General features: G+C 39.4%; 1 protein-coding gene across 2 annotated transcripts in view; it reads right to left on the reverse strand.

Annotated features, from left to right (window-relative positions):
• Window positions 1-22,417, reverse strand: part of STXBP6 (syntaxin binding protein 6) — a 57,137-nt gene extending 34,720 nt beyond the window's left edge. The window contains exons 1-2 of one of the 2 annotated variants that reach the window (XM_075193369.1): window positions 22,214-22,417; window positions 6,650-6,831 (exon numbers count right to left, since the gene is read on the reverse strand). In XM_075193369.1, the coding sequence (XP_075049470.1) occupies window positions 6,650-6,803 (154 nt within the window). In that variant the 5' untranslated portion in view covers window positions 6,804-6,831; window positions 22,214-22,417. Of the gene's footprint in view, window positions 1-6,649; window positions 6,832-22,097 lie in introns of both variants that reach the window. The other variant, XM_075193368.1, reaches the window with a different exon arrangement.
• Window positions 22,418-24,537: the final 2,120 nt, after the last annotated feature.

Here is a 24,537-nt window from a genome sequence, read left to right on the forward strand (position 1 = left end):
TCCACCCCCAACTCAGACATACCTGGATCCCCTTATAACTATCCCACATCTCCTTAGACAATGCACACACCTATCTCCCCGTACTTATGGAGATACCTATATGCACTGAAAAAAAAAGAAGAGGGAGACCGCGACCCTTTAAGCAAGGGAAGCTCCCCAACCCACAAAGTCACCTCTAGTACTCCCCTAACCCTCCTATCTATTAGCACCAACAACAGAATTCAGCAGTTTCAAATACTATCACCTTATACATAACATATAAGTATCCAAATACCTACAGTATTAATGACAGTATTTCAATTTTATATAAACATACATCCAAAGGCACATAGTCCTTAATGGTATCATCTCAGTTCAATAGACCGCACTTATTACATTTTAGATTTAATATATGATAAAAGCTACAATGCTTACAGATTACAAAAACAATTAATAAAAGATGACATAGCAAAATATGTACAATAAAAGGGAGGACGTTTCACAATATAAACTTAAACATGAGTTGAAAAATCTGCGCCAAGGGTAATTGGCTTGGAAAATGGACAGCTCATCAATGTTTATTAATTTTCCAAAATGTCTTACAATATCTTGTAAGTGGTCTGATACTTTAAAAATACTTTTTTCACCTACAGGGGTTGGTCTCCAGGAGAGGCATTTAGCACTTTACAACCACAATTTACATCTTCCCTGTTTAATCCCCAATGCTAAAATGTAATATATCTTTTCTGGGGAGAGTTACACAGACCCAATTTTATCATTAATAAATCCAGTACAAATTTACAAATCTACAGATACCAAACAGAGGTCAAGTAACAAGTGTATTAGTTGAGCTGATACTCATTTCCTCTCCATCCAATAATTCAATTCTACAGCGCTCAAATGCCAAATCCTGGAACACACAACATAACTCCAGTTGTTAAAGACAATATGGAAATAACAAGTCTATATAGGTAAGCTGTGTGTGCACATATAGTATAATACGTGACCTCAGACTGCTCTGTTTTAGATCGTCTGGCGTTCTTTTCAAAATGTTACTAAGTATTATACATTTAAAAGTACCGTAATAAGTGCAGTCTTGTTGACAACGTAATAATCTGGGTGGATACGGTCCACCAAAGATTGCAGGCTTGTGCACAAGTGATGTTATACCAGATGATCAATTGTGCCCTCCCGGGGATCGTGTGAACCGCCCGATATGGAGCGCCTAGCGGGACTCTGTTTCCTGCGATATGACACGTCTGAAAAGGTTCTGGATGTTTAAGTAGATGTGGAACTTGTAGCAGAGTGTTGATTAGTCTCAGTCACCGACCGTGCCCTCAGATCCGTGTATCGGCACCCAGAAAGACCAGAACAATCAATAAATATCAACAAACTTTATTGTGCCATACAAAAGTACATCAGTACTTACACTTCAGTAAATGTCCAAATGTTCATAATTGTCTCCTCAACGCATTTCGTTCCCCTGTGGAATTTTATCAAGAGTACTCTTGATAAAGCTCCACAGGGGAACGAAACGCGTTGTTCTGGTCTTTCTGGGTGCCGATACACGGATCTGAGGGCACGGTCGGTGACTGAGACTAATCAACACTCTGCTACAAGTTCCACATCTACTTAAACATCCAGAACCTTTTCAGACGTGTCATATCGCATGAAACAGAGTCCCGCTAGGCGCTCCATATCGGGCGGTTCACACGATCCCCAGGAGGGCACAATTGATCCTCTGGTATAACATCACTTGTGCACAAGCCTGCAATCTTTGGAGGACCATATCCACCCAGATTATTACGTTGTCAACAAGACTGCACTTATTACGGTACTTTTAAATGTATAATACTTAGTAACATTTTGAAAAGAACGCCAGACGATCGAAAACAGAGCGGTCTGAGGTCACGTATTACACTATATGTGCAGACACAGCTTACCTATATAGACTTGTTATTTTCATATTGTCTTTAACAACTGGAGTTATGTTATGTGTTGCAGGATTTGGCATTTGAGCGCCGTAGAATTGAATTATTGGATGGTAGATTGAGTACTTGGGGGAGTCTCTCTACATGCTGCTCGTGACAGAGCGTTTGTTATATTGGATTTGAGCGCTTATCCCTATTTTTCTATATATGTACTTCATTTCCTCTCCTTCCCTGCGTGACAGACAGCTTTATTGGACTTATGAGCTGCCCTTCATCATACTATTCATGAACACGTGGTGATCACTTATTACACTGATTGTAAGTGGTATTTTGGAAATAGAATTAATTTTGCCTATATAAAATACAACCAGCCATCATGTGGTCACAGCCCATGTTTCATGGTGTAAGTCCCCCATGCTGAGACGTAAACATATACACTGATCGGCCACAACATTAAAAGCACTGACTAGTGAAATGAATAACATTAATTATGTTGTTACAATGGCATCTATCAAGGGATAGAACATATTAGGCAGTAAGTGAACAGTCAGTTCTTGAAGGTGATGTGTTGGAAGCAGGAAAAATGGCCAAGCGTAAAGATCTGAGTGACTTTGACAAGGGCCAAATTGTTATGGCTAGAGGACTGGGTAAGAGCATCTCCAAAACAGCAGATCTTGTGGAGTGGTATTCAGTGGTTAGTACCTATCAAAAGTGGTCCAAGGAAAGACAACAGGGTCATGGGTGCCCAAGGCTCATTGATGCCAATGCTAGCCCATCTGTGCTACAGTAGCTCTTTGTGGAAAAGCTAAAAAAGTTAATGATGGCTATGATAGAAAGGTGTCAGAACACACAGTTCATTGCCTATGGTGCTGTGTAGATGCAGACTGGTCACAGTGCCCATACCGATTCTTGTCTACAAACGAAAGCACCGACAATGGGCCCCTGAATGCCACAAACAATGGAAGAAGCAATGAAAGGTGGTGACCTAGTCTGATGAATCACGTTTTCATTTACATCATGTGGACGGCCTGTTTCGTGTGCATCATTTGGCTGGGGAAGACATGGCACCAGATGCACTATGGAAATAAGGCAAGCCGGCAGAGGCACTGTGATGCTCTGGGCAATGTTCTGCTGAGAAACCTTGGGTCCTGGCATTCATGTGGATATAACTTGACATATACCACCTACCTAAACATTGTTGAAGACCAAGTACACCTCTTCATGGCAACAGTATTCCCTGATGGCGTGGCCTCTTTCAGCAGGATCATGTGCCCTGCCACAATACAAAAAATGTTCAGGACCGGTTTGAGGAATATGACGAAGAGTTCAAGATGTTGACTTGGCCTCCAAAATCCCCAGATCTCAATCCAATGGAGCATCTGTGGGATATGCTGGAAAAACAAGTCAGAGCCATGGAGCCCCACCTACTTACAGGACTTAACGGATCTGTTTCTATAGTCTTGGTGCCAAATATCACAGGACACCTGCAGGTCTTGTGGAGTCCATACCTTGACGGGTCAGAGTTGTTTTGGTGGCACGCGGGGGACCTACACAATATTAGGCAGGTGGTTTTAATGTTGTGGCTGATTGGTGTATATGGTGAGGAAAAGTTAACAAATGTATAGATATCTATTTTGTGTACTATATATATATAACATATTGCACAAACGCACAATATAATTGCACCAATCTATACAGACACTGCTTCAAAAACCAATACGGATAAAAAATTTAACTTGTTCTATTTTTGCAACATTGGTTACAGGACAAATATCTTTTACAAACCATAGAATATAAACCTTTTTTTTCCTAAACAGCATCCTTTAAGAGCTATACTTTAAAACAGGCAATAGTTTAAAAATAGATGCTTATAAGCAGACACATAATTTAGGATCTTAAGAAGGGGGTGTATACCCTCAGCATTGACTTCATGTCAAGAAAAAGACATGCTTTACAATGTAGTACTCAGAGTCAGTGAACATGCAGAAAGAAACCGTTTCATTTTACAGACACTGCATGAACAAGGACTATCATGTTTGATAGTTTAATTAGTAGCCTGTAACATGTTACTTCTCAATGGAAATGCACAAGGCAGTCTGCTATTATACAAAGTACCTATCTGTTCAAGCACTTACTCAGGTCACCCGGTTACGTTGTACACACACTTCGTTCTACATATATTTTTAGTATAAAATAATAGCATGTCAAACATCTTTATATTTATATCAAAATCCAAAAATAAGTAGGTGTGATTTGAAATGTGTACCAGATATATGGTTCATAAAGACTCATCAACACATGAGATCTCATCTCTTGATGAGCCTTTAAGAACCATAATACTGGTACGCATTTCAAATCACACCTACCTTATCATTTTTGGATTTGTATCCTTAAATACTACACTTTCTGGTGCAGTTGTCCTTCTGTTTCCAATTATCTCTATATCTATGCTTTGTTCGGATTAATCACCTAGCACATTGAAGGAAGGCAGTCTTGTTTGGTGTGAGTGGACATTATACGTTGATTGTATTTTTAATACTGTATTGAGCGCCAATATTTATTGCGCTTGTTTTTTCAGTATATTTATATTATATTGTGGGTTAAAATGCAATTGGCTAGGAGTGCTCATATGAGGTCACTGATTCTGATAATCACGGTGCAGCACAACAAATGGCTGCCATCAGTGTGTGTATTCAATGGGTTCACTTTAAAGGGTGACTTAAGAATCATTATTATAAGAGCTGTACAACAACATGGTAGACTGAAATGCCCGGTGAAATACAAGGCTTTATATTTCCTTGCCTGTTTATTAGAAAATAAAAGCACAATTAGAAAAAAAAATAAACAATAGGTTTTTTTGAGAGTAATACCACTTTCATACTGCCGCCCCTGCAATATCCCGGGTTTTTGAAGCCGGGTTTTTGCAGGGTCTCGGAGCGTCCCAGCTCAGAAACACCGTTCATACTGCACCTCGGACCCGGGAATTTCCCGGTTTGACCCCATTCATACTGCACAAGTCTGTGCCCTGGCAATTTGTGGGAGTCATCACCTGAGCAGTTTTCATTGGCTGAAAAATGGTGATGCCATTGAAAGATGACCAGTTAATGCTGGAACACAGCATTTATATGTCTCATAATCTGGGGAAGTGATGATTCACACAATCAATATAATAATGTGTATAGTATTTGGGATCTAAGTACCTTTCTTCATCACTCAGCGACTGAACTTATCATTTGAATTCCTGCACAATATTTACAAAAAGGTATGGTAAGAAGGTGTGTACCAAGATATTGTGATTTAAAGGTGCAGGGATAATAACTATTGGTGCTTAGAATTTAATTTTACTCTATGGTAATAAAACGAGGCAGCAACTTAACATGTACATTGAGCTTTCTTCTTTGTGACACCTCTGTGGCTGAAGAATGAGCATTATACAGCTGCAGGGACTGGCTAAATGACCTTTAATTGTTGATGACCTTTATATACTACTTATATTCCAAATTTAGTGTACTTGAATCACTGTGAGATATGCTGCACACAGATCTGTACTATAAAACATACCCCTCACCATTGCCCCACAGTTCTTCATGATTCACTGATAGGCAGACAGCCAATCATCTTGTTTTCTGTGCAACCCGGGTTGAAAAACACGGGTTTTTCCATTCATAGTGCAGGCAACCCGGGTCCGACCCGGGAATTACCCCTCCATAAATCCCGGGTTGAAGACCCGGGTTTTTAGACCCGGGATTTTTGACTTGTACCATTCATACTGCACCAAGACCCGGGTCGTTTGAGCTCGACCCGGGAAAAACCCAGGATTTTGGTGCAGTATGAATGGGGTATAACAAATTTGAATACAGTAAGTGATAAGAAATCCTGAAACCGAATGAGATCCCTCCCCTGAAGAGCTTATAATCTATGTGAGAAAGGGGCAGATGTGTAAAACATGAGGAACAGGGCAAGTGCACCTACTCTGAAAACCAATGAACAGTCTACTTGCATAATTAAGAAGGAGAGATTTGTGAGGAAAGCTTCTCTGAAAGCAATGGTCTGCAGAAATAAGGTGTGATTAAAGAAAATGTTTTATACAAAAATCAGATTTAAAAGTGAAGCAAATTGATACAAGATTTACAGTCATCAGAAATAGGTTTTGGGCAACTAATAATCATGATAATAATCCTAGTTAAGGCAATTTTCAATAACTTACTGTGTACAGGAAGAAGACAATTTGTAGTAATAATTTTACTTAATATATAATTCATGACCCAGAATACGAATTTTTCTCGCAATAGCGTACCCTAATTTGCAAGTAAAGCTAACTCATTCTGTACTTGTAAATTCTGTAACAAAAACCTAACTTTTAATCCTAAAATACTCGCTGTACATAAAATTGATTGACACCTGTACAAACATTGTACATTTGTCTGCAAGGGAAAAGCTAGTCACATAGTCCCCAATTTTATTGGTCAATTGGAACAAAATTGCCTTGTGTATGGAAGAAAAAACAAAAAACACCTCATTGGCTAGTCCCATTAAAGTGTATTCAGATTAGACCACATTTTGATTTAGATGGACACAGTACCACAAACTCATGCTGCAATATTGGGTCTAAACTTTTTTCATATAGATTTTTTCAGATATTAGCCTTTACTGAGGTGTCTTGCTGATGGGTTCTAATTTTGGCACGGATAACACAGAGAGGTTTGCAGTGAATGTGCACTTCCTCAAAAAAGTGGTACCTGATATGCAGATGTAGGTGCGGTATTCCCCTTGCCCTCCTGTTGCAAGGAATGGGATTTTTTTCTTGCTCCTTCGTTTGACCAGCACAGCCCCCAGCATCCTCTCATCCTGGGGTGAGAACACCTCCTTGCTAATGGTAGCTTTAGCAGACATTGTGCATAGGTTTTAGATGGAACCTCACCTAGATTAGTAAAAGGAGAGATATGATCAAAATAATGGGTCACCTAGGAAGCATCAGTCCTAAAAGACTTTTTGACATTTGTATGCAAGTATGAAAAGTAAATATACGTTTCAAATGGTTGTGAATAAATGCATCATTTCCAATAAAGTATGCATGTATTCCGTAACCTCTTTTAGTACTTAGGCAATTAAATCTCAAACAGTAACAAACAAAACAACAAGGGGAGGGGTGGGGGAACTTACCCTATGTCACAAAAAAAGTACATATTCTATTTGAAAAATGCTGCAACACCTACATCTGGAAACAATCTCTTCAACAGCCACCTATATTCCAGTAATCTTCCAAAATTCTCTCATCCACTGTGTCTAATGAAGCCATAGACAGCAGACTAATTACTATTCCCGCATGGGCAACTGTGATGTCAATTAAATTCTCAGCTGCTGCTCCAAGGCTACAACTTTGTTCTTCAACAAGCCTATCAGCATTAACGTGCAAGGCATCTGCTGCTAAATACAGATGCTACTAGCCTAAAATGTGCAATAATAATTCCACCAAGACAGGTTTCTCAGCCTATGTGACATGTCAGCCTGTTAAATAGAAGTAAACTTATGCTTCCTCATTAATATCTCTGAAGTTAGTTATCTTTAATATTAAGGGTCTAAACCGTTCTCAAAAAATAGTTTTTCCTTTAAGCCAGTTGGTAGGAGATGTTGTGTTTCTATAGCAGACTTACTTTTCATGCAAAAGAAAAAAACTTGAACTGTACTCTAGGATGTATTCTGCTACCTTTAATCCACACAAAACAAATAAGACAGGTGTAGCTATTCGTACTACTAATAATTAATTTTAAACCAGACATGGTTATTGGTGGGGGGTGGTTCTATACTTTCAGCTACATTGAATAATCTCCTTCTTAAATTAGTTAATGTTTATGCCACAATCAGGATCTAATCATTTATTTTTCTTTCCTTAGATTAAAAGCTATAACACAGAAAGGACAAGATACTCATGGCAAGGGGCTTTAACTACGATAGATGTCAGATTAGATAGATTATACCTTCCCCTACTCCCCTCTCTCAAAGTTTGAGTGCTCATCCCATCCAATTACCTTTATTCGGAGTTAGAAATCAGAGTTTATTAGAAATCGGACTTTCCCCTTAGGGCTTCCTGCTTTTATTCCCATTGCTCCAAAAGACAAATTCTATACCTAATTTGTTAACGATTATATAGATGGTTTAACATGTTGATCATTTGTTTTTCTGTTTGAGAGATACTGTATTCCATATATATATATATATATATATATATATATATATATATATATATATATATATATATATATATATATATATATATATATATATATATATATCTATATCTTAGCCATACTTTTTGAAATGTTGTAAATAGAATCCGGTTCATAACCTTAATGGACAAAAATACTTTCAATTACTTGACAAAGTGAATAATTAAATTCAATCTGGGACCCCTAATTTGATTATTCCAAGATGTATAGCCCACTCCACTAGAATATTTGAATTTGTAGATAATTATACTTTTACACTTGCTAAGCATAACTAATGTCTCACAATGGGCTCAAATATTGTGCTTTATTATTCTCTCTCTCTTCTCATAGATTTTACTGGGGAGTACACTTTTCCATTTCCTTGTCCTCACCATGATATTCCTTTCATTTTTTTTTTTTATTATTTGCTTCCTTCCCATTGTCAATTTATTTTTCATGTAAAATAGATAATTGTATAACAAAAAAGGAATCCTTTAGAAACACAAGTTTGTCATACAAATGTTCTTTATTGCTTTATCATGCAAGGATGTTATTGAAAAATGCTGTCATTTTGAAATAAACACTTTATAAACGATTTTGGAAATTGCATACTTGTTTTATTGTTTGTATTTTTGTAAAATCATCAGAAAGACTATTTAAGAAACCCGAGGAGATGTGTACTCATTTACAACCAGAACATGGCCAAACTGCACAGATCTGAATATTCAGTGATTGGACAGTGTCAGGATTTCAAGAGACAAAAATAAGGCATTTTTTGGCAGTTGTACCCCTTCTCGCTCTCACACACACACAAAATTGACCAACCAGGTTTTCGGATCTAAACATTCATATTGGTCAACTGATCAGTCACCATGCTGCAAAATCATCAAATTTGCCAACTAAATGTGCATTTGTGAGGATAGGCCGACACCATTGATTCTCAAACTTCTCCTCAGAAACTTCCCAACAGTTGTGCATCTTTTCATAAGGTGACTGGTGGTTATAATTTTATGACAATATATAAGTGAGACTTTGTGATTAAATCCTACTGTCCTCCTATAAAGAGATGAACAAAACAGGCACTGTTAGTGAGACCCAACTACAGGTTTAAGAACCACTGATGTAGCAGACAATTAATGATAGTACCATTAACAAATATTTTCACTGCAACTCAGTTAAATGTAAAAAAAAAATCACTGACGATGGGGTAAGGGAGCTAAAGCTATAATAAGAATGTTCAACAACATAAAAATAAAATTAGTATTAAAAAACATCTAAAATTTGGGCTAAAATTAATTTATATTTTCCTTATCGCCAATTCCACCACTCTATATATGGGTGTGTGTTGAAGAATCTTCTCCTATGATATGATTCTCAAGCCATTTCATGCATTGTTCAAAGTATCTTCCCTCCTCCCAGCCACATGGCAACATTAGTTATTTTGCATGTGTTTGTAAAACCCCATACACAACTCAGGTATCAAAGCTGTTATCTGAAAGTGACCAGAGACAAAGGAGGGTGTTGGGACTCTGGGAGAGTCACTTGCTTTTTACTGTTGGACACATACACAGTGGGAAGAACAGACAGGGATGATGACATCATCACCCCTGGACACAAGAAGCTCCACGTGTGTGTTTATTCACACACACATGCTGCTGCTGGGGAGGCTGGGAGTTTCCGGGTCTGGACTATAAAAGGCCAGACCCGGGACGACCCCTCTCTCTTGCTGCCTGCTGCCCCTGGTCAACGAGCATTACATTACACGGCACTACACTAGGGCCACACTACACTAAAGAAAACATATAGGACACACTACACTACAGAAATTATATAGATTATACAGAAAATACACATATTATACTACACTAGGGACACACTAAACTACAGAAAAGGTATATTATATATACACTACATTACAGAATATATACATATTATACTGTACTACAGCAAAGATCTACAGAAAACCTACACTAAGCTACAGGAAAGAATTCTATACTACAAGAACATTCCCTACACTGCAGACTAAGAAGTGGATACAAGGATTAGATAAGTATGATTGATAATATAAACATGTAAAGGTATGTGTGTGTTTGTAGTGTGGATTTAACTATTTATATACATATAACTGTGTAGCTATTGTCCGATATCTGAGATAGTTAAATCAATATTATAAATACCGATTCTTATGAAGGATACATATGTAAAGCTAGGATAGTGTAAGGAATAATGGTGGTGAACCTAGGGATAATTGTATATTGATATACTATGTTATGTTGAACAACGTTATGATATGTGTGAACTGTGAATACAAGCCTTTCTGTGTTAACAGTTAAATACATACATATGTTGTGAGTATTAGTTATTTATAACGAATATATACTGTGAAGTACTGCTGAGATACAGTAGTTAGTGGATAAATAATTCAGCCTAAAATATTGTGGCATTGATTCAACTAGGTGCTGGAAACATTCCTTAGAGATTCTGGACCATGATGAAATGACAGCATCATGCAGTTGCTATCGACTTGTCGGCTGCACATTGCTGCATATTTCAAGTTCCACCACATTCCAAATGTCCTCTACTGGATTGAGATCTACTGGCTGTGGAGGTCATTGGAGTACATTGAACTCATTTTGGAACCAGCTTCAGATGATGCGACTTTGTGACATGGCATGTTATCCTGCTTGGAAGTGGTCATTAGAAGATGGGTTGACTGTGACCCTAAAAAGGGATGCACGTGATCAGCACTCAGTTAGGCAGTAGCATTTAAAGGATTATCTATACCATTATACCACCAGCAGCTGGTACTGTTGACACAAGGCAGGATGGATCAAAGGATTTAAGTTTCCTATTCCAAATTCTGACTCCATTTCCAGGTTGCAGCAGAAATTGAGATTTGTCAGACCATGCCACTTTTTTTTTCCAATTTTCAACTGCCCACATTTGGAGAGTCTGTGGTCACGGTAACCTCAATTTCCTGTCCTTGGCTGAAAGGAACAGAACTCAGAGTGGTCTCCTGCCCATCAACTTCAAAGTTCAATGCGCTGTGTGTTCAGAGAAGCTCTTCTGCATATCACAGTTGTAACGCATAGTTATTGAGTTAATTTCTGTAAGCTTGCATCAGTCTGGCAATTCTCTTCTGACATCTCAAATTCATTTTCATCCACAGATCTGCTGCTCACTTGATGTTTTTTGCTTTGAGCCTCATGTTCTCTAAACTCCAGAGGCTGTTGTGCATGATGATTCCAAGAGATCAGCAGCTTCTGAGATAATCAAACCAGCCCGTCTGGTACCAACAATCATTTTGCAGTCAAAGTCCTTAGATCACATTTCTTCACCATTCTGGCGTTTAGTCTGAACAACAATTGAACCTCTTGACCATGTTTGCATGTTTTATGTATGGTGTTGCTGCCACATGATTGGCTGATTAGATATTTGCATTAACATGATGGTACACCAAGACAAGTGTGTGTGTGGGAAGGGGCTGTAAATGGCCACCGCAGTTTATTTTACACAATACAATATACATTCAACACAACAATGCAATTAATGGATCACGTTGGCAATTTTATTGTAGATGACCTCTAAATGTATCAGCAGGTAATAACAAGCGTTGTAAACAGAAAAGGAAGACAAACAGTCCTTTTGGGACCAACCTCAAGATGAAAAACATTATACTATATTACCAGAGCTGAAAAATATTACATGAAAAATTGCAATCAGCCATAAACACCACTACTACAGTGAGCCATTTTGATACCTTATACCTGCAACCTCCTGCAAACCTTTCAAGATTTCTTTGCTCACCATCAACATACCAAATATCTATCTCACCTTAAGTTAAGGTGAGCACCACGCTCTTTAAACAAATATGTTGAATCATTCTCCAATTATTGAACAACTACCTAAACAAAACACAATGAACAAAAACATTTGCCCACATAACCAGTTTGTGACCTGAGAATACAAATCTGGCACTTGCCATCCAACATAAGGTTAAACTTGCCGTTGTTGAATAACGCACCAATGTGCCCAAACCACCAAGAAAAAAAAAAAAGTCAAGAAAAATGCAAACATTCAGAAAGACAACAAAAGATCAACAAATTTCAGGCAAAAAGAGAAAAAGCAACAATAACTCACAAGTCATTGACCTGTGCTGACCAAGACCCCTTCGATAACCCTTCAGTGGTTGTAACTACAAAATCCTTATTAACATCTTTACCACATGTATGCCAATAATTAACACTATAAAAAAAAAAATCCACACAATTCTAACAATTCAAGCAATACAGAGAGGTGTTCACCATCCAAAAAACCTAATTACACTTTCCATTCATACCAAAATGGACACAATGCATAAGACAGTCATGCACCCAAACCCTATATGGAACTTTCTATGACACAGACACCAAAACCATGATGACCTCCTGAAAACGCTAGATATGAAAGAGATAATACATTGGCTATATAATTTGCCATCATGGGCACATGATGGGTAGGAAAAAAATAAGACTGCAAATAGCATAGAACTTAGTAGAGAACTAAAGGGGGAAGAGATCAACAGCCATAAAACAGTTCATCCCATCTACTACACTGTTTGCTCTAGGAGAAAATATTTTGCAGTCATCGGCTCTTTTTTCATTTTGACAAAGATTCCTCTCGCAGCAGGTCGCTGCTATTAGCCACAATAAGCTCTGCACACAGAACCTCCGGCAGGGTCTGCCTCCAGGTGAGCAGGTCGCTGCTATTAGCCACAATAAGCTCTGCACACAGAACCTCCGGCAGGGTCTGCCTCCAGGTGAGCAGGTCGCTGCTATTAGCCACAATAAGCTCTGCACATAGAACCTCTGGCAGGGTCTGCCTCCAGGTGAGCAGGTCGCTGCTATTAGCCACAATAAGCTCTGTACACAGAACCACTGGCAGAGTGTCTGCCTCCATGTGAGCAGGTCGCTGCTATTAGCCACAATAAGCTCTGCACACAGAACCTCCGGCAGGGTCTGCCTCCATGTGAGCAGGGTGCTGCCACTTTCCATTGTAAGACCTCTCTCTCCAAGTCAAATAAGCCAACAGGCATCCTCATGCCAGAACTACTGAGTAGGCAGCTTTTTGTGATGACTCCTGCACAAAGTCCTTTCAGGCAGGACTACGACCACAGCCAGGAACTGGCTAATGGCAGTACCTAGAGGTTACTGGCTGCGAACCAAGCACAGGGAAGGGGATGAGGCATTTCAGCTACCCAAAACCGATCATAGGGAGCAGACCAACATGATCCGTCCCCCTACCACCACAAACTTACAAATGAGCGCATTATAACGGTCTTGCAGCCAACTCTTTCTATTATCAAGGGATATGGTCGGTATTTTAATTAAAATGACTTCTGCAGAAGATATTTTTTTCTTATTATGGTCATTTATCTCACAAGCAGGGACAGAGAAAATGAGAAGTAGTGCTGTCTGTGTGATTCATGTTATGTAAAGTATAGGAATTCAAAACTACACAAACCTATCTCTGCCCTCCTGCCTTAATTATATGCTCCATGGTACCTAATGTTCTATATCTAGGGGGTTAATATATAATATACTGCACAATACTGAATAAAAATGATTAATTTTTAACTTGGCTTTTTACCATATGAGAAAGACATCTGTCTATAAACCTAGCATGGAAATAATATAGCTCAGTACCCCACATATATAATTAACTAGCACTCAAAAGCGCAGTAATACAATAATTTTATAAGCCCAATAATTTTTACTTGCCTCTTCAAGCTACCAGTCACTGTCCATGATATGTCCATTGTTTTAATGACTTAAGTTTGCTGCCCATTTCTGTTCAGTGCAAGGCTTTACTCAAGTTGCTATACTGCAATAAACAGGTAACAAGCAGATCTATCCTTGCAGACACAATCTTCCCTTAGGTAGGAAGCATTCATCAACATCTGCAAGAAGGATGGTTTCCACCCCAGACTGGGAGCAATACATCTGTTCATGCAGCCACCTCCTGACACAGGTAATAGATAAAAATGATGTTGTAGAAACAGAGTTCTGACAGGCACAATGCAGATATAGTTTGAACAGAACCACACATAAAAGGAAAAACACATAGAAATGTGCTCTATGCTTTAAGAAAGTTCTATATACCAATGTATTTAAAAGACTGATTTGGAGTCACTGCACGTCATAAGTAGCTTACATCAGACTAACCAACACAAATATCTGATTGGATTCTCTGTCATTGTACATTTATACCTATTTTAGTAAATAACCCCTAGTATCTGTACATGAGTCTTGCTCAGCAGCAGATACTTAAGCTGGGTACACACTACACTGTTTTCGTCCAATAATCGGCTCAAACAGCCGACATACGACCGCTCGTTCAAAAGTCGGGTCAGTGTGTGCAGTGACACGAAGGTCGAAAGTCTGCCCAAATGGACGATTGTCGCCTCATTTGGTTGGTCGTACCGTTTAATATTTTCGCTCCAATGTCGTTTCCGCTGTGTAGTGTATATAAACTTCCGACCGATCCACAACAGAGTACGGAATTGCAGTCATTGCTCACGACAACATGGCTGTAAAAAGTCGCTAAAGGGACGTCCGCTCTTCCCTTTATCGTCCTAAACAAGGCTAGTGTGTATGCAGTCCATGGACCGAGCGATCGGACCATCGATTGCATGTAAAATCGCTCGGCATAAAAAGTTGGTTGAAATTTCTGTAGTGTGTACCCAGCTTTACCTGCTGATCTATCCTGTTCTATTGACACAATTAAGCTAGATATAGAGCAGGCCTGTCCAACCTGCAGCCCTCCAGGTGTTGTGAAACTACAAGCCCCAGCATACTTTGCCAGTAGACAACCTGTTGACAGCTGGAAGGGCATGCTGGGACTTGTAGTTTCACAACATCTGGAGGGCCGCAGGTTGGACAGGCCTGATATAGAGCAACATTTCTCAAATTTCTTTTACTGCATATCTCCTTTTGATAATAAATATTGTAAACTACCCCCTATCGTACATAAATGACGATAAAATATTTCCATATGTCTTTTAATGGCAAAAAAAAAAAATACCTTTACCTTTTTAATTTTTCTGTATATGCCTTTCCTGGCAAATAAGTACAAAATTAAACATTTTTTTTTTTACTATTTATTACTTTTCTATATAACCTGTTCTTCAGTGTTACTTGGAGTTAAATATAACAGGTAGAAGTACCCTTTTGACATGTCTTTGGTACCATATTGAGAAACCACCGTGCCAGTATACAACACCCATAACAAAAACATTTCCAATTATTTAGAGGAGGAGGGGTGAGAAAAACAAAAACACTCTTCCTAAAACTGGCAAACAATGAACCATGGCACCCGGATTTCCCACACCTTAATTAAACAGGTATAGATAATATGTGTAATCACTCAACTCATTCACTTCTTCCTAAACCTGTTTACACAGTGTAACGCAGCACAAGGTTAGAGACGTGCGTCCTATGGGTTCTTCGGCATAGACTGGATGAATTCATTGATTCCTCTTGGATTACACAGCAGAAAGGAATGAAAATTAACTCTCTGCCTAGGACACGTGCTGATCACACAGAGGTTTGTGCCGAAACATCAGCAGAGTTAACCCAGCAGGAAAAGCTAGATGAGCTGTAAAAATGCTAATTGTGGTAATTAGGCAGGTATAAGCTCATATTAGCAATCTGTAGGCAGATGTCTTCCGTTTATTCTACCAGAGCGGGTGCAACAAGCTTGGATCCAGCGTGGGCACAGAGGCTGGCCCATGTAGGCAGAAATTGAGCAGAACAATTAGCAACATTGTGACAGCGAGAATCATGTCACTTCAGCAATAAGTCTGTGCTTCCAATAGTGCTTCCCACTCTTGCTGTAACGCTGAACCACTAACAACACACTATTAACAAGCTCAGTTCCTTACAGTCTGCCTAACAAAACGTGAACTGGCAAAAGACAAGTTACTATAGAACATGATGAAATTTAACCAGTATATAAGAAATAGATTGGTATGGAATACTAACTTTTTAAAAAGACCATTCAGTAAACTATTTAACTGCTGACTTTTTTCTTTTTCCAACCATATCGATCTAACACATATTCATAAAACAAGAGGCACACATCTCTCAGTTATGTCATTAGTTTCCATTGGATTGACAGGCTGCATGCTCATACATACTGGCTTAGATCACAAAAACACTGCTAGCACTGGGTGCACTTTAAAGGAACACTGGGTTTAGAGGGCAGAAACAAGTCACCATTACAGCCACTGGGGGAATCAGCAGATCTAGCAATGGAACATGCGAGTTATATAGGGATTTAAAGAACATTTCCAGAATTCGCACATATCTCACGCAAGACACTGCAAAAACCTTAATTCATGCACTTATCGCCCGCATTGACTATTGCAATTCCCTCCTTACTGGTCTTCCCCAAAACAGACTCAAACCCCTACAATCTATTTTGCACGCTGCGTCAAGACTGATTTTCCTTGCAAATCTGTATTCCTCTGTATGTCTACACTGTTTGCCTGTTTTCTACCAAATCCAATATAAAATACTTTTACTAACCTACAAGGCCATCAACAAAACTGCACCAACATACATCTCCTCTCTTGTCACAAAATATTTCCCAACTCGGCAACTTCATTCTGCACAAGATCTGCGTCTCTCATCCACCCTCATTACATCCTCCCATTCCCGGTTACAGGACTTTTTTCGTGCTGCACCCACTCTATGGAATTCTCTCCCTCGCACAATAGGACTCTCCTCTGGTCTACAAACTTTCAAGCGTTCTCTGAAAACCCGCCTCTCCAGACAAGCTTATAATATTCCTCAACCACCCTCTTAACCTCACTACATTAGCATATTACAACCCATTACACAATTTCACACAAGACAACTACCCCCTGACTAACATTGTTGTGTGACAGGATCATTTAGCCTATGAGTCACTTTTACCTTTGCAACTTGGCTGGGCCAAAATGCAAAATGTAGACTTAGCCTTAGCCTCATGTGTCAAACTCCCATTGTCCCATAGATTATAAGCTTGCGAACAGGGCCTTCTCACCTCTTTGTCTGTTTTACCCAGTTTGTTTATTAGTTTACTATGTTTGTCCCCAATTGTAAAGCACTACAGAATATGTTGGCACTATATAAATAAATGATGATGATTTACTTTACAATTTAAACCCATGAATTCTACCAATAAACAAAATATTTAGTTTTGGTTGAAGTTATTTTCAAGATTCCTTTTGCTGTACTGTGTACATATGTACATCTTTATCACAGTGCTTAACCTCTTTTGTAGCAAGATTATACTAAATATTTCAACAGTACCATAGGTGAGCATTTGTTGCCAGCCCCAGCCTTTTCCCGATGTACGCCCTATTCAAGGTAACACAGCGCATTTTGTCAGCTGCATCTACAGGGGTATTCCATCAAGAGCTATTAGTCTTCCATACTCTAACAAAATTCAGTCTCCAGGCTTGTGATATATCTGGATGCTATGAAGATGGGGCCAATAAAATATTTATCTGCTTTAGGAAAATGTCCAGTCCAAAACTAACACCAGAAATTACAAAAAAAAAAAGAAAACACAGGCTAGTGTTCTCTGTGGGTTTTAGTAATGGCATCAATCTGTAATATAGCGGTATACAACTTACTTCAAAGAAGAGGTACATACCAGTTAAATATGCGATTTAAGCTGTCATCATCCTACAGATCTTATTAAACAGGCATCTTTGCGAAGATTAATCAGCGTTCAAACAAATGCAGTGTATAGAACCACAAAAACATGTGGAATAAAGAATGAATCCTAGAAAAATAGGGGAGGGCTAATGGTGGAGAAGAATTAAATTACATGGGATAGAGGTTTAAAAAGAATAGTAGGGCAGGGGTATAGGAATTGGTGGTGGCAAATGAATTACAGTGGAGAGTCTGGTAGGAAGGCGATTGAACGGAATATGGTAATCAATCAACAATAGTCCAGTCCTCCTGCAGATGTGAAGGTGTTTGGTTCTGAGACAAATTGCATATGTCAGTCTCTAAGGGCCTTCAGCCCAGCTCCTGGCATAAATGCAAGTTCTGGACCAAGGCATGCTAGGCTTGCTTTGCATGTTCTTTCTTTAATGTGATAAAAGAAGTCTCTGGGAGCATTCTCTGCTAGGTGATTAGGTCTCAACTATCTCTGTATTCTGCCAATAAACAGATTGTGGTCAGACACGTAGTGAAGAAAGGCTCTAAACAGGGGAATAGCGTGGGATTTATATAATGTAGTATGCACCAAATTTCTGGAGCCGGGAACCAGTGCCTTTAATCTTGTGTTAGCCAATTGTACCTGTCAGCTGATGACCGCACACACAAGCTGATATAATCATGAGCAGACAGGATATTCCAAATAGATGAATCACTTCTGATGCAACCAGATTGGATTTAGACAGTATAAGATATACTATTGATCATTAGTATAAGATGTTTGTCTCGAGGCCTGCACATCCAATGTGGCAGATAAAATCTGGATGTGTGGGTAGCTTTAGTATCTTAGAAAATTCAGTAAGAAACGTTAGCATCTGATGTAAAACTGCATTCATACAATGAAAAACAACCATGGCAACCTACATGCTACCTACTGTATGTTTATACATAATGTATACCCAATTTTGATACTTTTAAGTGTTCCTTTAAAATATATATATATATATATATATATATATATATATATATATATATATATACACACACACACACACACACACACATATATATATATATGGATAGAATAACAGTTAAAGCTAGTTACAAAATACAACAGATTTGTCTTTCAGACTACAGTGCAAGTAAAACTTTTATCATAGAACTTGAATAGACTGAGCTAAAATGTGGAGATTTTGGTTCAATTTATTTTGGAAATCTTTACATCCTGACAGACTACTTTAAGGGTTTCAGGTTTCCGAACAAAGTCCTGATGCTGAGTTAGGAGCAAAGAAAAAGGAGCAAATTTGCACCTGGACAAACCATGTTACAATGCAAGGGGTACAAACTTCATTTACTTTTTTTTTTCACATGCAAAGAAAATACATGCCCTACCCCAAATATAAATACGTCTCTACATTTTAAAATTTACCTCCCCATCTAATGCAATATGGTTTGGCCAAGGTGCAAATTTGCTCCTTTGCTTTGCTCCTACCTCAGCATCAGGCTACATGTGTGTAACTTTTACCACACTTCATGGCTCATTTACAAACATAGTCCTTAGGTACAACATGTACACTGAACCACACCAACCAATAAGCAGTTACACTTTGGACCTGATCACCAATGCTCAAAATGGTTGAGATGAAGTACAAAACCATCCTTGGTGGCGTTATGTGCCTCCATCCACACTAACGTGTCTAGGTTTGCAGACTGCCAAAGCGGCAGTGTTCGCAGAGGAGAGGTCTGCACAGGCCAATGAGAGGGGGGGGGTTGGATGAAGCAACGTACAGAGCAGTTCAAACAGGATATTTAGTTTTGCGGAGCAGAATGGAAATGAAACAAAGGGGTAAAGAGGGTGCATTTTTAGGTGTCTTCTTGTTTTGCGGAAGGTCGCAAAGATAAACTCCACAAAAAGACTTCAATCAATCTCTTAGCTGGTGAAGATTGGGTCTCATCATATGCTTATAAAGTGATGCATGTTTCTAAGCACACTTTGTCCAGTGTAAAAAATACAAAAAACAAACTTCAAACACAAAAAAGCCATATGTAATAAAGACAGGATCAGAGGAAAGTTGAGGAAAAATACTTCACAGAAAGGGTAGTGTATACGTGGAATAGCCTCCCATCAGAGGTGGTTGAGGCGAATACAGTAGAGCAATTGAAACATGTTGGGGTAGACATAAGGATATCCTTACAAAGGATAAAGGATCAAATAAGGTTTGAGGTTACCATAGGTTAAACATTGGGCAGACTAGTTGGCTCATGCGGTTCTTATCTGCCGTCAACTTTATGTTTCTTTGACAGCCCCGATATCCACTAAGTGGACAGTTCGGTATAGCCTCATTTATGTCTAAAGGAGGTTGTACTTTGCTGTGACTTTTCCCACAGTGCACAGCCTAAGATATTTCCACCTGCACGCATACATTGGTACACTTCTAGCTTGCAGAGGTATCTCCAAAAATCAGATAGTAGGCAAACACCTTTAAATGTGCTTTGCGGTCTGGATAGGAGCAGTAGGGCAGATACAAAGCAATTTGCAGGCATCATTATATGCGGTTACAATAATGACCTCCGTTGAACGCAAATAGTGCATTTCTCACCTTCCAGTATCACTTCAGCTTTAGTGCAACTTGCATCTAAGTGGTCTATTTAGCATTGGTGACCAGTGGGCAGTAGTTAAGAGATTAATTTTGTACCGCTGCATACGACAGCGATGCAAAATGTCCTGCAGCTTGAATTTATGAAGCCAGCGCTCACTGTCGAGCAATGGCGAACACCCCCCCTCCCCCAGGCAAATTAATGATCTGACCCTAGTGGCTGCTGCGCATAAGCACCCATATCTTGCATGTGCATTGCGATGGGACCCCGGCGCCTGACACAGAGGCACTTTCCCACAGGTCTCACATTAAAAGGTAAGCCAACGACATCTTGAGAAGAGGTTAGTTTTTAAGGCTGGTGGTGAAAGACACAGCTTCTTAAATTGGATCACATGGCAGTCCTCCTCATAGATGTATATGGGGACTGAAGTGACCTGCGTTAAGCAGGTTAGGTTAAATCAGATTTCTCCTGCTTTAACCAATTTCATCAAATTGAAAGAAGAGCTGTGATGGCCATTCTCTGAAGAAAACAGCAGTTTTCTCCAGATTTTTGGCTCATCGCAACTTGGTAAATGGACCCCTAAATGTATTAATAATTTATTAATAAATGAGCCATATTGAAATGAGATTCAGAGCAGTAGCTGTCTACCAACAACTAATAAATGACTTATGGAAAACTGGATGTTTAGAGTGTTTACTTACACTGGTAAAATGTGCTTCATATATAATATTTACACTGCCACACGCAAACGATAGATACTGTGATCTATGAACTAGATTCCAGCAGTATATTCAGATCAGTTTTCTTATGTTGCACTCAATTTGGAACATGGTACCACAAATCTCTCTCAAAACATTCAACCGAACAGTGAAAATTTTTGAAGCCAATAAACTCATGGCCATACTGTGATCTACATCATTTAAGCAGAAAAAAAATGTAGTGGACATGACAATATGTATGGTCATCCAGCAGTAACAGAAAAGGAACAAGCCCATATCACCCAGTCATGAAAAATGGACGTTAAAATACCCAAGCCAGGGCAGAAAGGTGATGTATACCAACCATCCATAGCATAATAAGCATTCACACAGACCACCCAGAAGGAATGCCCTCTAACACAGCATTATGGGAGGACCACCAAAGATTTAACTCAACATCTGCTAATACTATATAAAAAAAATTAAAGTGCATTACAAAAGCTTTAAAAGAGAGTTAAAATCAGCTGTGATTTTGAAAGGGCTGATGGCCCGATAACAGTACACACAAATGTCTATAAAGCCATTCCGATCTCACAGGCAATTCTTTATGCAGTGACAACATAACAAAAATAGACCAAAGCTAAAACAATTGAGTACGCTAAACGGACAGTTGTTGAGTTACCCGGAGTAATCAGGTAACAGAACAATACAGGTTTCCATACGATTTCGTGGAGCGAGCAACGATAAATCGGTCAGAAATTATAGCTACATTATGTACCAGGTTATTCCTCCCGAATAGCTGCACTGCTGTCCGTCTGAATGTACATTATGCCAAAAACTGCACTGAAGAGCCAAAGTGGAGACAAGAGAGGTGTGGCAGCGGGTGCAGGGCACACCAAGATCGGTAAAGTGTACTGTACAGAAGGGGCAGGCAGAAGGCTGGGGAGTCGTATACACTTCCAGGAGAGGTGTTTAGGTTATAGATACACTCACCCAGGACAGAGGATCTCGGTGTATCTCTGTCTCTCCCGCCCAGTTACTGTAATATAGCAGATACTTGAGACTGAAGATCCGGGTAACCGGGCTCCGCTGAAGCCCGAGATTTGTACCTTCTGTAGGAGTCACCGCTACTCCCAGGTCCCGGGCTGCACTATTTTCTGCGGAGCACTGTCCTGGCTCTGTCTGCTGCAAAGCTGGGGGTGCTCACACGTGACCACAACAGCCAATCAGAGCCCAGGAATCGGCCCGCTCCGAGAGAGGGAGAGAGAATGGCTGGGAGGAGAGGCTGGAAAGGGTGAGTTAAATTATTAGAGACTGACAATGACAGAGCCATGAAAGCTGCCAAGAGTAAAAGGAGGTGTGTCCATCTGTAGAGTAACTTTGTGTGGTGTGTGTGTAGCTCTCTCCCTCTCCATATCTATTTATATAGTGGCCGAAGTAGACATTCGGAGATGTTGTGGAGAATGTATATATATATATATATATTTATATATATATATAATTTTTTTTATTTTTTTATTTTTTAAATGGAACAGAACAGCACCAGTAATGAAAAAAATATTTAGAAATATAATGGACAAAGCAAAAAATATATTACAGAGTGTGAGCAAGACTTTATAATTTATTTTCTACTTTTTTCAAGTTCAATCACAATCTATACTATTAGTTTGTCACACATACGCCCTCCACCTGTATATCTATAAACTGGGTGTACTACTGTACAAATGTAGACTGCCAGTTGAATAGCTAACCTCTCTCTTTGGAAAAGCACTTCCTTTGTCACATATCCGTTACCCTAGCGTCACCAAGAAGGGTGGTGCGGGCTTTAAAAGAGCGCTGATTTTTGTGACAATGCATCTGCATTTTTGTGTAGATGTGTAGAGAGAATGTATACTGTAAATCTGAATGGTTACTCATTCTCCTGGACCTCTCTGCTGCTTTTGACACTGTTGAGCACTCCCTTTCCTTCACTCCATTAGCCTTTGTGACACAATTCTTTGCTGGTTCACTTCCTACCTGTCAAACCTCGTTTAGGGCGTTTCTACCTCTGGCACATCCTCCCTTCCACTCCCATTATCTGTTGGGGTTCCACATGGCTTTGTTCTTGGCCCTTTACTTTTTTCATTGTACACCTCTTCTCTTCGGGCACTAATTCGCTCATTCAGCCTCCAGTGCCACAGCTATGCTAATGACACCCAAATCTATTTCTCTTCCCCTGAACTCTCCCCTTTTGTACTATTTCGTGTAACCAACTGTCTTTCAGCTCTCACCACATGGATCTCCCAATGCTACCTAAAGCTCAAGATATCCAAAACAGAGCTTATTATCTTCCATGCTTCCAGAATCACCACCTCCCCTCAAATCTCCCTCACTGTCAATAACACCAAAATTTCCTCACACTCCCAAGCCACTGCCTTGTCACACCCTCTGCTTTACTTCTCACATCCAGACTCTCTCGATTCTACATTAAAAACATTGCCAGAATTTGCCCACTTTTCTTACTCAACATGCTTCTTAAACTCTTATCCATTTTCTCATCATCTCCCGTCTTGACTACTGCAACCTCCTGCTATGTGGCATTCCAGACACCCATATATCCACACTTCAATCCATCCTAAATGCTGCTGCAAGACTGATCTTCCTCTTTCACTGCTCCATATCTGCTTTACTACTTTGCAAATCCCTACACTGGCTCCCTGTGTCCTCCAGAATCCTATTCAAATTGCTCACCCTTACCGCCTACAAGACTTCTCCTGTGCTGCTCCTCTCTTATGGATATCCCTACCATGCTCAATCAGGCTTTCCCACAGCCTTCAAATCTTTAGAAGTTCTCTAAAAACCTATCTCTTTTTTAAAGCTTACCTTATTGGGGATGATACTATTCACACTAATACACCCTCACAGCTATCCCAATCTCCACTCTAAGCCACACTCACTCTTCTTGTTTCAGCTGTGCCCTATTCCACTTAGAATGTAAGCTCTCTAATGAGCAGGGTCCTCGATACCCTTCGTTTTCATGTCTGCATTTATTTTGTTTGCCTTGTATATACAGTCAAGTCCATAAATATTGGGACATCGACACAATTCTCATATTTTGGGCTCTATACACCACCACAATGGATTTGAAATGAAACAAACAAGATATGCTTTAACTGCAGACTTTCAGCTTTAATTTGAGGGAATTTACATTCAAATCAGGTGAACTGTGTAGGAATTACAACGGTTTCTATATGTGATTCCCACTTTTTAAGGGACCAAAAGTAATGGGACAAACTAAACAATCCTACATCAAACTTTCAAATTTTAATACTTTGTTGCAAATCCTTTGCAGTCAATTACATCCTGAAGTCTGGAACGCATAGACATCACCAGATGCTGGGTTTCATCCCTGGTGATGCTCTGCCAGGCCTCTACTGCAAATGTCTTCGGTTCC

This window comes from Mixophyes fleayi, chromosome 12, assembly GCF_038048845.1.
Source record: "Mixophyes fleayi isolate aMixFle1 chromosome 12, aMixFle1.hap1, whole genome shotgun sequence".
Classification (NCBI taxonomy): Eukaryota; Metazoa; Chordata; class Amphibia; order Anura; family Limnodynastidae; genus Mixophyes; species Mixophyes fleayi.